Below are 12821 nucleotides of genomic sequence, written 5' to 3'. Positions count from 1 at the left end.
TTAAATAAAAACCAGGTATGCTACAGGGGCAACAAAGAGACAAACACCAAAACAGGAATGTTTTTACTGGTAGAGGCTACTGACATTTGAGGACCCGATGGGCCCAGTGCTCACTGCCTGGCACTGTGGAGCCCAACTGGCATTTTCCATAGAACCAGACAGTTCCTGGAGGATGAAGTTATTGTTATCACCGACTGGCCCCACACTTGCATGATCTAAATCAAAAGGGAAAACCTCTGAAATAATATGTTTAGTTCATTCTTATGCACTTTCAGGCAATCAAATCAAATCAAATCACTTTTATTGTCACGTCACATGTGCAGGTACACTGGTACAGTACATGCGAGTGAAATTCTTGTGTGCGAGCTTCACAAGCAACAGAGTTGTGCAAAAATACAATAATGTAAAACAAGCAAAATATAAGAATGGCTAAATCTGAAAGTAATAAATATATGTACAATATATAAGAGTATATGCATTACTGGATGTGTATACTAAATATGTTTTTCTACGTGTGTGTGTGTGTGTATGTATACATATTTTACAAATTAAATAGAGTAAACAATAAAATAAAATATATAAAATATACAGAGGTTGGTAGTTGGACATGTGCAAAACAGTGGCATTAATGTACAGTGTGGAGTGCATAATGTTGAAGTTCAAGTAGTGAAGGTGAGGTGTCTATGACGTGTTCAGCAGTCTGATGGCCTGGTGGAAAAAGCTGTCTCTCAGTCTGCTGGTTCGGGACCGGATGCAGCAGAACCTCCTTCCCGATGGAAGTAGTCTGAACAGTTTATGGCTGGGGTGACTGGAGTCCTTGATGATGAGGATAGATGTACATCTATCCTGTACATCAGAACAAAATTTTTGTTTTACATTTTGAGAGAGGCCAGGTGAGTTTAATAATAGACTCAATGCTGTGTTGATGCTGTTATTTTTAGCATCTACATGGATGTTAAAATCACTCACAACAATTATTTTATCTGAGCTGAGCACTAAATCAGATAAAAAAATTTTGAGAAATCAGACAGAAACTCTGAGTAAGGCCAGGGTGGATGATAGATAACAAATAAACCTGGTTTTTGAGTTTTCCAGCTAGGGTGGACAAGACTAAGCATCAGGCTTTCAAATGAATTAAAACTCTGTCTGGGCTTTTTGTTGATTTACAAGCTGAAGAGGGAAATTGCTGCCACAACATGGATGCTGTCTCTCCTAACAAGTCCAGGTTTTCCCCAGAAAATTTCCCAATTAAATATAAAGCCCACAATTGTTTTTGTTTTGGGACATACTAAGTACTTTGTACCATTTTGCTGCAATGAAAATGAAAATGGACCATTTAATTTCCATCAAACAGCAGAACAAAAAAAATGCTTACCCATTCCATATTAGTATAGATAGTTGTCATGATTTTTAAAAAAAGAAAGTTTAGATCATTCTTCATGGTTCATAAGCAAATTGTTTCACATATAAACAAATAAATTGATTTAATTTTGACCCTGATTTGAGCATGGTGAGTTCCACCGTAGAAAATCCAGTCTTTTAAATTCAATTGTCCCTGGCCTATAAAATTTACATATAAAATGCAGCAACGTGACTTCACTGCAAAGGCCTTTTGAGTAACTTTTCCTTTCACATTCAAAAATCATGCCTAGTTTTGTAATGATTTGGAAGTTTAGGCTTGTTGGACTGTAAATAATGGCTGTGTGAGTGGAATTTCAGGTTCTTGAATCTTTCATGTGAGCATAAAAGTGGTTTGCCTTTATTTAAAACAGGGTTTTTTTGGTCACTTTAGAGCAGTAAAACCAGTTGTGACATAACATTGGACAAATTATCACCTTGTTGTTTAAGTGTTTTTTCTTCTTTGGCTTTGTACACATGTAGGAAACAGCTATTTGCAAATGTATTTAACTACTAATGTGTCTTTTATAGTTCGAACACATTTTTTGAATACAAAAAAGTCCATATTTAAAGTTCTGAAAAAAATAAAATAGGATATTGTAAAATTTGAATAAACTAGAAAATTCAAAAGTAAATATTTATATTCAGTAGAAGCTAACTGCATTTATTTTAATACTGGGCGTTTACACAGCTGACCCTAAATAGTTTCCAAGCCTATACGTACGTCAGCGGTCTCTGTTGAGTATCTATTACCACTCTGCATTTATCCTCAACATGAAAATTCTAATACAAACTGCTTTAAAAAGTATGGAATTCTTGAAAATTCTTGTGGTTTCAGAATTTGAGCATTTTAACCCTAGAACACTATCGCCGGGTGATTTACACCCGAGCAAATACATTTACATGATTTCTCTCTCCTGCAGCTGTTTGCGTGTCGAGGAGCCTGTGCCTTCACCAGGGAAGTCTCAAATTTCCCAGGAATGGGTGGACCAAAGACCAGCTTTCCATAGTCATTATTTTGTTTTAGGAGGTTTTTTTTTTTCATTTTGTTAGACATGGCACAGTTGAAAGTAAAAGAACACCACTGTAATTTGTCATGTGTTGTCATATTTTGATATATTTGATTACTTTTTATTGGTTATATTATATCGGGTAAAAATCACCCGGCATTAGTGATTGTATTACTATTTATAGCGATAGTGTTCTAGGGTTAAATACTTCAGTTATTCAGCCAATATCACTTACTTTTCAGTCTAATCACACAAAAGCAGTGTTTAACTGTAGTTTCATTACTTTACACAGCCATAAATAATGGAACTTGAGAGAACTAGAACCCCAAAGGACTCAATATGATACAGTATATAATTATACAGAATTTTCTACTTCCCAATGCCTTGGCAGCCATCTTGAAACACTTCCAGGCACTTATTTTCCACCATTACTTAAATTATCTTTAATTTCAGTACTTACCAGGAAGCTGCAAGTATGGAATCAAGTTTTATCAAATCTGATAAAAGCAGCTTAAAAGGTTTGTGAACTGCTCTAAAATTGGGCTTTAAATGGCCTTTTGACCCCTGGAATTTATACTTTCATTACTACCTTTGCTAGAAATTTCCCATAGATTTCTACTCTGAATTCTTTGAGTGCCATGTCTCACTCTTCTAAGAACTCTGGGACTTCCCCATCATATTTGCTGAATTCCACCTACAGAGTGTATTAGATGTACAAACAGAAATAATTACTCTGAAATAAGATTCTTAAGTGGGCTTGTTTAGTCTCCAAAGTAGTTCACCAAAATGCTTCGATTTCATCAACTCAACTCTTTTTCTTAAATTGTTATTCCATGCACTGGCAACTGGAAGACAAAAAACTAAAACATTGTCTTTTTGCTTGTCTCTGAAACACTTCGAGTAAGGTCTTCACTGACTGGGATTTCAGAACTTGGGGAGTTAAAGTAAAGGATTTGGGGGGGGGAAGAAAAGTGTACTTACTGGGAACATTTAGGTCTATAAGGTTAGTAGCTTCATACAAAGAGCTTTGAATGTTTGTCCTTAAGTATTTGCATTGCTCAGTCTTTCCACTGTGACTTATGTTGTGTGGGAGAGGGGATTTTTGAAAATGCAATAAAAGCCACAAACATAATCACACTTAGCTATAACTTTAATAAAGGTGTAATCAAATGTTCTTTGTATATGAAGTTTGCAAATAATAAAACACTTCTAGTTGATTCTTCTTCTTTCTCTCCAAGGTCTCACAATATTCTCTCTTATCTGATCTTTACTAGTGCTCCTTTGTCTCACATCATTACAGCCCGCTGCCTACCAGAAATACTCGTCATTAACAACACGCTGTATTCTCCTCACGTTGCTGTGCGCTTCCAGCCAAGGAGGATAACTGCGATTTAAGGTCCCGCTCTCACCCCGCGGCTTCCACACCTTTCTGAAGCTGTTGCTGTCAAGACACCCCTGGCAGTTTGTCATCAGAAGGCGAGAAAGTGTTGGGTGCGAATATGATGTGTAGTATAACTCTGCTTTCAAGCGCTGGGAGTGATGTGTGCAGCTCTTCGTTATAACCCGGCTCTGTACCTGCCGATTTCTATAGCTGAATGTATGTTAATTAGTGAGGGGGTTTATTTGGAAACAGAAGCATGGGCGGTTTGCATTCCTGACCGCCGTTTAAAGAAGAACGAGGGAGATCTGTTTGTGGAAGTGTGCCATACAGCTTTGGCTCATTTCAGTGCAACAGTGCTGAACACACACTTGACTGGTAATTTAGCCCTATCAGTTTTCCACAATCCCCCAGGTACCATGGCTTGGTTACAGTGCCAGCGTGAATGACTTAATCTGCAATAATGAATGTGTTAACTGTGATCTGGAGCACAGCTTAGTGCTGATTCCTCCTGAAAACAATGCGTGTTTACAGACATTAAGCCACAAAATGATAACAGCCAGTCGCACAAAAAGGTCAGGAAATTGCGCAGAAGACTGCAAGCACGAATAAACATGCAACCCATGCGGAGAGTGAAGGATGCTGCCGGATACCGCCAGCGAACAAGAGGTCTGTGCAGCCATTTAATTTAGAAGTGTTAATGCCAATAACCAGGCTTGCTTGGAGGAGGAGGAGAAGGAGAAAAAAAGAAGACGGGGGTGCAATTTACCGATACTTGGCTGAGTTCTGACGCCAGCACCGAAGTGATGTAAGACAAGAGGGAGGGAGAAAACCAAGAAGGAGGAGAGGAGGAGAAGTAGAGAGAGAGGGAGAGAGACTTTCAGAGAACCAGACACAGAGCAACTCCCCAGTGGGTATCCTAACAGAGGTAGGCTGGCTTTTCATACTCCCACCCCGAATTAAAATACCGTGAATATATCGAGAAAAATAAAACTCGTCAACTTACTTTGAATCCTCTTTGAAATTAATGACTGGAATGCTCTTGGCGCCACGTTTAGTTTAGTACTGCAATGCTCGGGTGTGATGCTTAACATAAAGATAACACACCAGATTCATCTGGACGATCCTGTGATGTGTGGGTGGAATGTTATCAAGTTAGAGGTGTCGCGCAAACTGCACGAATGAACTCAAATTCATGACTCAAATGTGTCGGGATATTTATACGGGTAGAAAAATGAATTAATGACGCGCCTCTGACGTGAGGATAATACCTAATGAGCTCATTTGTTTTATTTGTTCCCCCAGCCTAACTTTGACTCTTAACGGAGCTGACTGTGGGCTCCAGATCTCAGCACCTTGGATAGCGACGCGCCGCAACAGCTCAGCCGAGGCGGGGAGAACGCGCAGAGCCCGGGCGGCTGTCAGTTCCTGAGCCAGGTCAGGATATGGTTGTGCTCTCCTGTCTATGCTCAGCGAAGGCTCGCAATGGGCTTTAGTGTGTCCATTGCATAATAACTGCAGAGAATGCCCTTGACAAAAGTCCGCACAGAGTTGCATTCAGCATGACGGCTGCACAGGACACTGACCGAATAGGGGAAGACTTGCACGAGACTGAACCTTTGAGCGTTTAACCAGAGTTGAAGTGTCTGTGCAAGCACATAACACTGGAAGACTTCTTCACATTATCATGGGGATAAGGTACCTTTTATTGCTGCTGATCTACCTGGACCCCCTGAGCGTCTTGAGCGCCGCAACGGGCGGTAAAAAATCCAAGCAGGCGACCAGGAAGGCTCCGAAAGCCACCGCTATCCCCACGGTCGTCCCGCAGAAGACTCCAAAACCGTCGCCCGTCAGGAAACACGAGTCCTGCAAGGGCTACTTCGATGTAAGCGGGCAGTTTGACAGTGCGTTCGAGTGCAACAACACGGATCACCGGTACTGCTGCGGGACATGCTTCCTGCGCTTTTGCTGCGAGTATAAGAAAGACCGACTTGATCAGACTGCGTGCACGAACTACGTAACGCCGGGCTGGTTGGAGACGGCCACTCCGTCCCCCAGCCCGACCGGTGATCCCTATCCCTACATGGATCAGACCAACACGGCGGTCTACATCACCTGTGGGATCATAGCCTTCATCATAGTGTTGGGAGTGTCGGCCAAAGTTGCATATGACAAAGCCACAGAGCCGCCTCAGGAAATGAATATACACAGGTGAGTGGGAGGAAGACTGTAATAATTCTGCTTAACATGCTCCCTTTAAGTAAGAAACAAAGCTGCATATTAAAAGCCTACCTTTTGCACTTCATGAATATGTATAACTGGACAGACCATAATATGCACAGAGATGTAGAGTCCATTTACAGGCAGGGGTTAAAGGTGAAAGAAACAGGCCCAAAGTGCTGTCAAATGCGATCTTTTTCAAGCAAGCAACTTGTTTTCTTTCTCTCTATCAGCGCTAACAAAGTGAAAATGAGGCTGGTAAAGCACTGGAATGAATGAACAGACTGTTATCTAAAAGGCAGCACTTCTCAGATCAAATTGTGTTCGATCTGCAGCAGATGTTAAATCCCAGAAAAACCAAAGCCTAAAATAATTATAGAGAGAAGTTGAAAGAGTGTTATCATACTGATTGTGGTAGGCTGGTGCTCCTGAAACAAGTGCGTGCATCTGCTATGAGTGGGAGTGAGAAGGACTAATGGCCAACGTTTATATTTTATGTTTTTTAGTTCATATTGCAGAATTAAAACTCTGAGATTAAAAAAAGAAAAAGAAATTGTAACTGGTGCTGGAGTCTAACACTAGTCCCGATACTGGGCTCAGGAGGCAACCAGCCAGCTGTCAAGAATCATACTTGACAACCCTCTCTTCAGCCTCTACACATCAGCACATGGCTGTCTGGTGTGTTCAGGTGAGGAGGTGGATGAGGATGCTGCAACTGAATCCCATCTCCTCATACTGGCCCCATCATACACGGGCAGACCAACACGAACAAATGCTGACACATAAGATCTTCAACACTGAATTGTTTTTTTATTATTACTGAATGCATTATTCACAGACTTGAGCAATCTTAAGTCTGTGAATAATAGATGATGTTTGCATTAATGTTTTGGCTGTATCAAGGCTGTGTGACACGCATGCACCACTGCACATTCCATAAGGATCACAAAGGAGGGCAGGGTGGGAAAGGGATGAATCGCTGAGGTGGGGAGAGGGGGGCGGTAAAGAGAAGCTAAGATATTAATTTAAAAGCAAAGGTTAAACCACCAATACATTTGTCGTACAAAAGCTTCGAGCTGCTGCGGCGCCTTCAAAGTAATTAGATTTCCCCCCCATTTTTTCTAAGTATGATGTCAGAAAAAAAGCAAACAAACATTTTTTTTACTTTCTTTCATCATGATTGCTTCTCTCCCTCTTTCACCCCCCTCGAGGGCTTCATCCTTCCATATGCACCTGGTGCGGTCTGAAAAACATTCAAATTCAACCCAATTAGCTGAGATACTCACACATCCAACGCTGTTTCTCTTGCAAATGAACATTCGTCATGTTCCCAGACGTGTTAAAAAAAGAAAAAAAGAAAAGAGAGAGAGAGACAGAAGAACAAGAAACGGAGCAGCCCTGAATTACCCATAATAGCGCAACACTGTTTCAACAATTCACGTCTGGTTTTTAACCGTGTTCAGCTGCATGCACAGAGACAACCTGTACAAAGAGGAAAAGCCTCCTTTTTGGTGCAATGTTCACACTTGTTTGCCGTGTGCTTGTCTGTTTTTAGGGCCCTTGCAGACATCCTGAGGCAGCAGGGGCCCATCCCTATATCACAATACGACTGTGAGAATTTTGCAGCCATGAATGGCTCACCCAAAGACAACACACCAGTCAGAACCTCATCCAAGAACCACTACACCCCTGTTCACACCTCCAAATCCAACCATGGTAAGAGCTCTTCTTGCTCTCCTCTCTATATTCGAAGCTCTAAAGCTTATGTTTATGGCTGAAGGGACACTTCAGCAGCTGAAACCCGTGCCTGTGTCTTTGAGAGCATTTTTGTGCAATGCATTTGCAGCGTATCATCATTATTTGTGTGTAAAATTCTGCTATACCATTCAAATTGCACCCACTGTACTGACCCTTTCAGCATTTTAATCTTCCGTGGTAACATCCTGTAATCATCTGATTTGAGCAAAAGAGAAGAGAGAGCAACAGAGAGACTAAAGGACAGATAATCACAGACTAGCAAAGGTAGACCTGCCCAGCAGATTCTGATAGGCTGGAAGTGATGACCTCTCACTCAGTCAGAACACACACAGAGTCATTTAACCTTGCAATTGCAAGAACAGACAGGAGTGTGAGTCATTAATATGGCCTGAAAAATGGACACAGAATCCAGGCAGCACTGGCAGGTTCACAGACAAAGCAGGTGTTATCAGATGGAGAGATACAAAGCCACTTGGGGAGAGGGACACAGATGGAAAATAATGAGATATTACAATGGAGTTGCTGAGATGGAAAGAAAAACAGAAAGATGTTAAGCCTCTGTGCAGGATGAGCAAATGCAGAGATACGGAGTAGAAAATTACAGGTGATGTAGCTCTGAAAGCACGGCAGACTTTACTGCTGTGTAACGTTTTCTTTGGCATGATCTATTAATTTATCTATATATTTACTGTCAGAGAAGAAACTTCCCCTTGCTATACATATACCCCTAATTTAAAGCTCAGGTGGTCGACACTGGTAAGTAACTACAAATTGTGGTTTTTAATTTTTAAGTCATGCTGGGGGATTTCCCGCAAGTTATATAAATTAAACTAAAATTAGAAGCCAGAAGAAACTGTCTTTAGATACGTCAGTATATGACAGCTTAACTTCTGATGAGTTCAGCAAGAAAATTTAGTTTCATTTTTAAAATAACAGAACAATATAAAATAATTCTCATACGCAAACTTCCCTTAGCTAAAAAAAGTCCAAGAATGACATTCAACCCACACTTGGGAAGGCTGAACTGTCATTTTGGAACACTTTGTCATCCAAGGCCTCAATAAAAGACGATCAGCTCACAGTTACTCAGAGTCAAAGTGTTTGCTTGGATGCTTTCACATTGTGATAAATGACAAACAAGCAGTAATTTTTGTTTAGAAATCATCTTGCTATATAGAAATTCTTATTATATCCAAACTATAGTCGGACAGGGTATATATATCACTTAGATACTCTGACTGAGCACTCAAAGCATTTTCTGACTTTGAGGGCTATCTGTCATTCAAACACTCAAATGCAGGCATCGGACAATTTGGTGTGTAGTACCTTTTCCAAGGCTACTTTGACATGTGGACTGAAAGAGCTGGAGATCGAACCTCAGATTAGTAGACAACCTGCTCTACTTCCTAAAACAAAACAGGTGCCATAAAGTGTTTTGAGACAAAGTGTTTTGATCTCTGCCAGCAGCTTCACAGCTCTGATGCTGTGAGAAAACAAGCAGGTTGGAGAAATCAGAAGTGAAAGGATATTAGGGTATTTTTTCTGCCTAAAAACCCATTGTGAGCCACTGTTTTTTGTCTTTGGAAATATGTTTGCTAGTTTGCTAACTGACCTTGAGATAATGTTGGCTGTTCTCAGTTTCAGTCAGTTCCATAAATATGCGTATCATACTAAAACACATCTGAGCCCCCAAATCCAGGGCAGATAAATGAATTCTCATACATACATGGACGATTACGCAGGTTACTTCACTAAAGAAAAGGCACAAAAGCAGCCTGATGGCAGCCAATATTGTCAGCTCATTGTACAGTAGGAGAACATGTAAGTGTAGACGTGGAAGTTATAATGTTGAATGTAAAAAACGTCATGAAAATTTAATTGAAAGCACTACAGTGCCAAAGAGTCTCAGTACATTATATTACAGTATATATTAAAGTGGAAACTAGTGCAGAAAATATATAAACTGGTGCACAAATGTAGTCCAGAATGTAGGAAGTAAACTGTCTGATGCTATACCCTAAGATGCCACCCCCTACCTATCCCTAGATTATCCCTATCCACTCTTTTTGAAATGTTTTAATTAGAAACCAGTCATATAACAACATATTTATATTAATCGATGAGAGAGTCATAACAACCTTCAGAAAATGTGAGCGAAGAGAATATTATAGCTAAAATGTTTATTTTCTGAGCTGTAGATGTAAGCAGCACAGCACCTAACACAGTACATGAAGTTGTTATGGCTGAGTTGTGTGACAGGACAGCAACAATCTCTCTGCATCCTCATCTTTAAATAATAGATTGTGCATATTCTCAGCTTTATTTGGGTTTGCAGCCGCTTGAATGTCATGTAAACTTGGCCTCTTTCTGTCACTTTCACATCTATCACACACTTGGGGGGAACATTTTTCTTGCAGTACAGTGCTTGTTGCAGCTGCAGTCTGCATTCATTCACTTAATGTCTCCTCAGCTTAGTGAATGAATTGGTCTATCCTTCATGGTCACTTCCGGCCCATGCACAGAGAGGGAGACAGGGCAGATGCAAAGCTGCACATGTCAGCCTGCCTCCAGTGCATACTTGCATGTTTTTTTCCTCAAATGAGCTCGGGCATCGCTTTATCTTTATATTGCTCTGTCGCCTGTGTTTTGCCTGCTTGCAGAGAGTCACTGCATAGAGAATACAACTTGCGCCAGCTCTGCTCAGTCTATCCTAGATAAAAAAGAAAAACCCACCCCCTCCACATCAGGGACCACAGCCGTCCTGATGGGGTTGGACATGAAAGGCAGTGACAGTGCGGGCACAAGTGTGGTTAATGTGTGCATATAAATTGGGAGAACAGAGAGGGAGTCCACTCGCTCACATAGAAAATGCATATTCATGTACGCCTAAATGGGCATTTGGCACAGAACGGCAAGACATGCCTCTTAAGGAGAGGGTTCTCGGGTGGAACTGTTGCTGCTGGCACTTCACATCCAGAAGCTTTTGGAGACACTTTTATATCAGGTGGAGAGACCTCATGAAGCAAAAGGCTAAGGGGCCCAAGAGGATCCTGCCAACTTATGCCTAAAGTGGGTACAAGTGGGTACAACAGCCATATAACCTTTGATCTTTGCATTTAAACATGTCCAGTCTCTCTTGGCTGCAGAGATGTCCGCACCAATGTATTTTAAAATCCTTTATGTCTGCCCTTTTCTAAAAATACAGGCTGATTTATTTTTTCACATCACAGATCTTGTGTGGCAACATGGTACCCTTGGTGCACTGCAAAACTTCCCTGCATTTTTTTAAATAAAAAAAGAGGGGCCTACAGCAAAAACAGTACAGACAGCATAATATGATACCAGCGCAAGTGCTTCTATTTTTATTCGAATCCACTCTGCATTGTTGTGTGGCTCAGATTCTCTTTTAGGTCGGGGTGTAAACACAGAGCGCCCCGCAGCCACAACAAGGAGCCGGCCTTGAAAGGGAGGAGCAGATACCTTTGCAGGAGTTTGCCGTCGGTTAAAGTAAACAATAACCGCCTCTCTGAGTAATGCAGTTTAGCCGACAGCTCTCTTCAGATGAAGCTGATTTATTCACCGCAAACCACAGGCGAAGAGTTGCCTGTTTTTTGGAGGGTTTTTAGAGTGTTGCTTGGTTTCCTCTCTGACAGTTTCCTAATGCAGAGAATGATGAAGTAAAGTTTTCAGATACAGAAACCAAAAAATACTAGTCAAGCGCATTTGTTCCTTATAGGTAGGCCAACTAGAATTCCCTAATATCACATTGTTTTAAAAGCATGAAGAAAAGTCTTCACTTAGAACACTTACAGGGACTGGTAGTACTCTCACTGAAAGAGAGATCAGATCTTTGAGAGATCTTATGTTTGTCTCCCTGTTAAATGCAGAACAGAATAAAACAATCCTCCATCTCCTAATGAGCAACGTCTTGAGTGGTCAGGCCCAGTTTTCAAAAGTAGAATGGGTGAACTACAACAATAAACTTGTAATGAGTTGAATTAAAAATTGGATTATAATTTATGGTGCTGAATTTATTGAATCGCCGCATGTTAGGGTTCACGTAGCAGCTGAAAAGCCTCGAGTTGGTATTTATATATCTGCACTGTATGCAGCACTGAAGGGATCTGAGCTGTCAGTTCATTTTATGAGATGACTCTCGAGCTTAAAGGTCAGCTGCTGTGGACAATTAGAGGTCGTGATGATAGAATAACATTTTCGGCTGTTTGGCGGTTATGATGTGATCTTCAGATATATATTTTTAAAAGTTCTGTGTGTTGCACCTTCTTTCCACAAAAACCCCAAATTTTGCCTAAACAACAAAACAGTGAATTAATTACTCTAATTATTTGCCAATAGGCACTTTTATAATTATATTCAGTGAGGCATCCCGCCTCAACCACTACTACACACATGTAACAAACATCTGCTTCCTCTTCCTGCTGCTTCTTTCCAATTAATCCTTGAAGTGTGCAGCAATAACATCTCCGCTGTGACCTCACTGGCTCCCCATTGGCCAGATAATCATCAGGCCCCATGTTAAAAACAACATTTCTGTGCTGACTGCATCAACATGTTTATTAGAAGCTTTCTCTTGAGTGCACCTGTGTTTAACCTGAGCAACTGAGAGACTCCACCTAATTGTCTCCTGCCCTAGATCTCATTATTGCCCCTTATTATACAGCTGGACTTCTGGCACCCTGAGTGCCAGACATATGTGTGTATGTGGATAAGTGTGTTTCAGGTGCAGAGGCAGGAATCCAACTATATCCCACAGCTGTTCTGGTTTAAGACAGCCCAGAGTGGGTTAGAACTTAGGACTGCACTGCGCAATTAGTTTCATGAGAGGGCAGGGGCATGTATTTTCCAAGGTATCACTGAAAATGTTTCCTTTAGAGGTTTCAGCTTATATAACAGAGAAACTGAAAGACACCATGAAGGGAAGGTAAAGAGAATGAGATATGTGACACTGAGCTGCAGTTAAATGGCTTTATCAAAATGACACATATAGTTCTGATCATTGTCTAAAACCAGTATACCATATAAATGGTATTATGGTT

At 40.9% G+C, this 12821-nt stretch overlaps 1 protein-coding gene across 9 annotated transcripts in view; it reads left to right on the top strand.

The window, feature by feature from the left end:
• Nucleotides 1-4581: 4581 nt before the first annotated feature.
• Nucleotides 4582-12821, top strand: part of LOC100709033 (shisa family member 6) — a 78014-nt gene continuing 69774 nt past the window's right edge. For all 9 annotated transcript variants that reach the window (XM_005447916.4, XM_005447915.4, XM_025909806.1 and 6 more), the window contains exons 1-3: nt 4582-4714; nt 5092-5997; nt 7562-7722. In XM_005447916.4, coding sequence (XP_005447973.1) covers nt 5474-5997; nt 7562-7722 — 685 coding nt within the window. In that variant the 5' untranslated portion in view covers nt 4582-4714; nt 5092-5473. The remainder of the gene's footprint in view (nt 4715-5091; nt 5998-7561; nt 7723-12821) is intronic.

The sequence above is a fragment of the Oreochromis niloticus genome, linkage group LG8 (assembly GCF_001858045.2).
Source record: "Oreochromis niloticus isolate F11D_XX linkage group LG8, O_niloticus_UMD_NMBU, whole genome shotgun sequence".
In the NCBI taxonomy this organism is placed as follows: Eukaryota; Metazoa; Chordata; class Actinopteri; order Cichliformes; family Cichlidae; genus Oreochromis; species Oreochromis niloticus.
The sequence above is the reverse complement of the archived record's forward strand: the minus strand, read 5'-3'. Positions and strand labels throughout refer to the sequence as shown.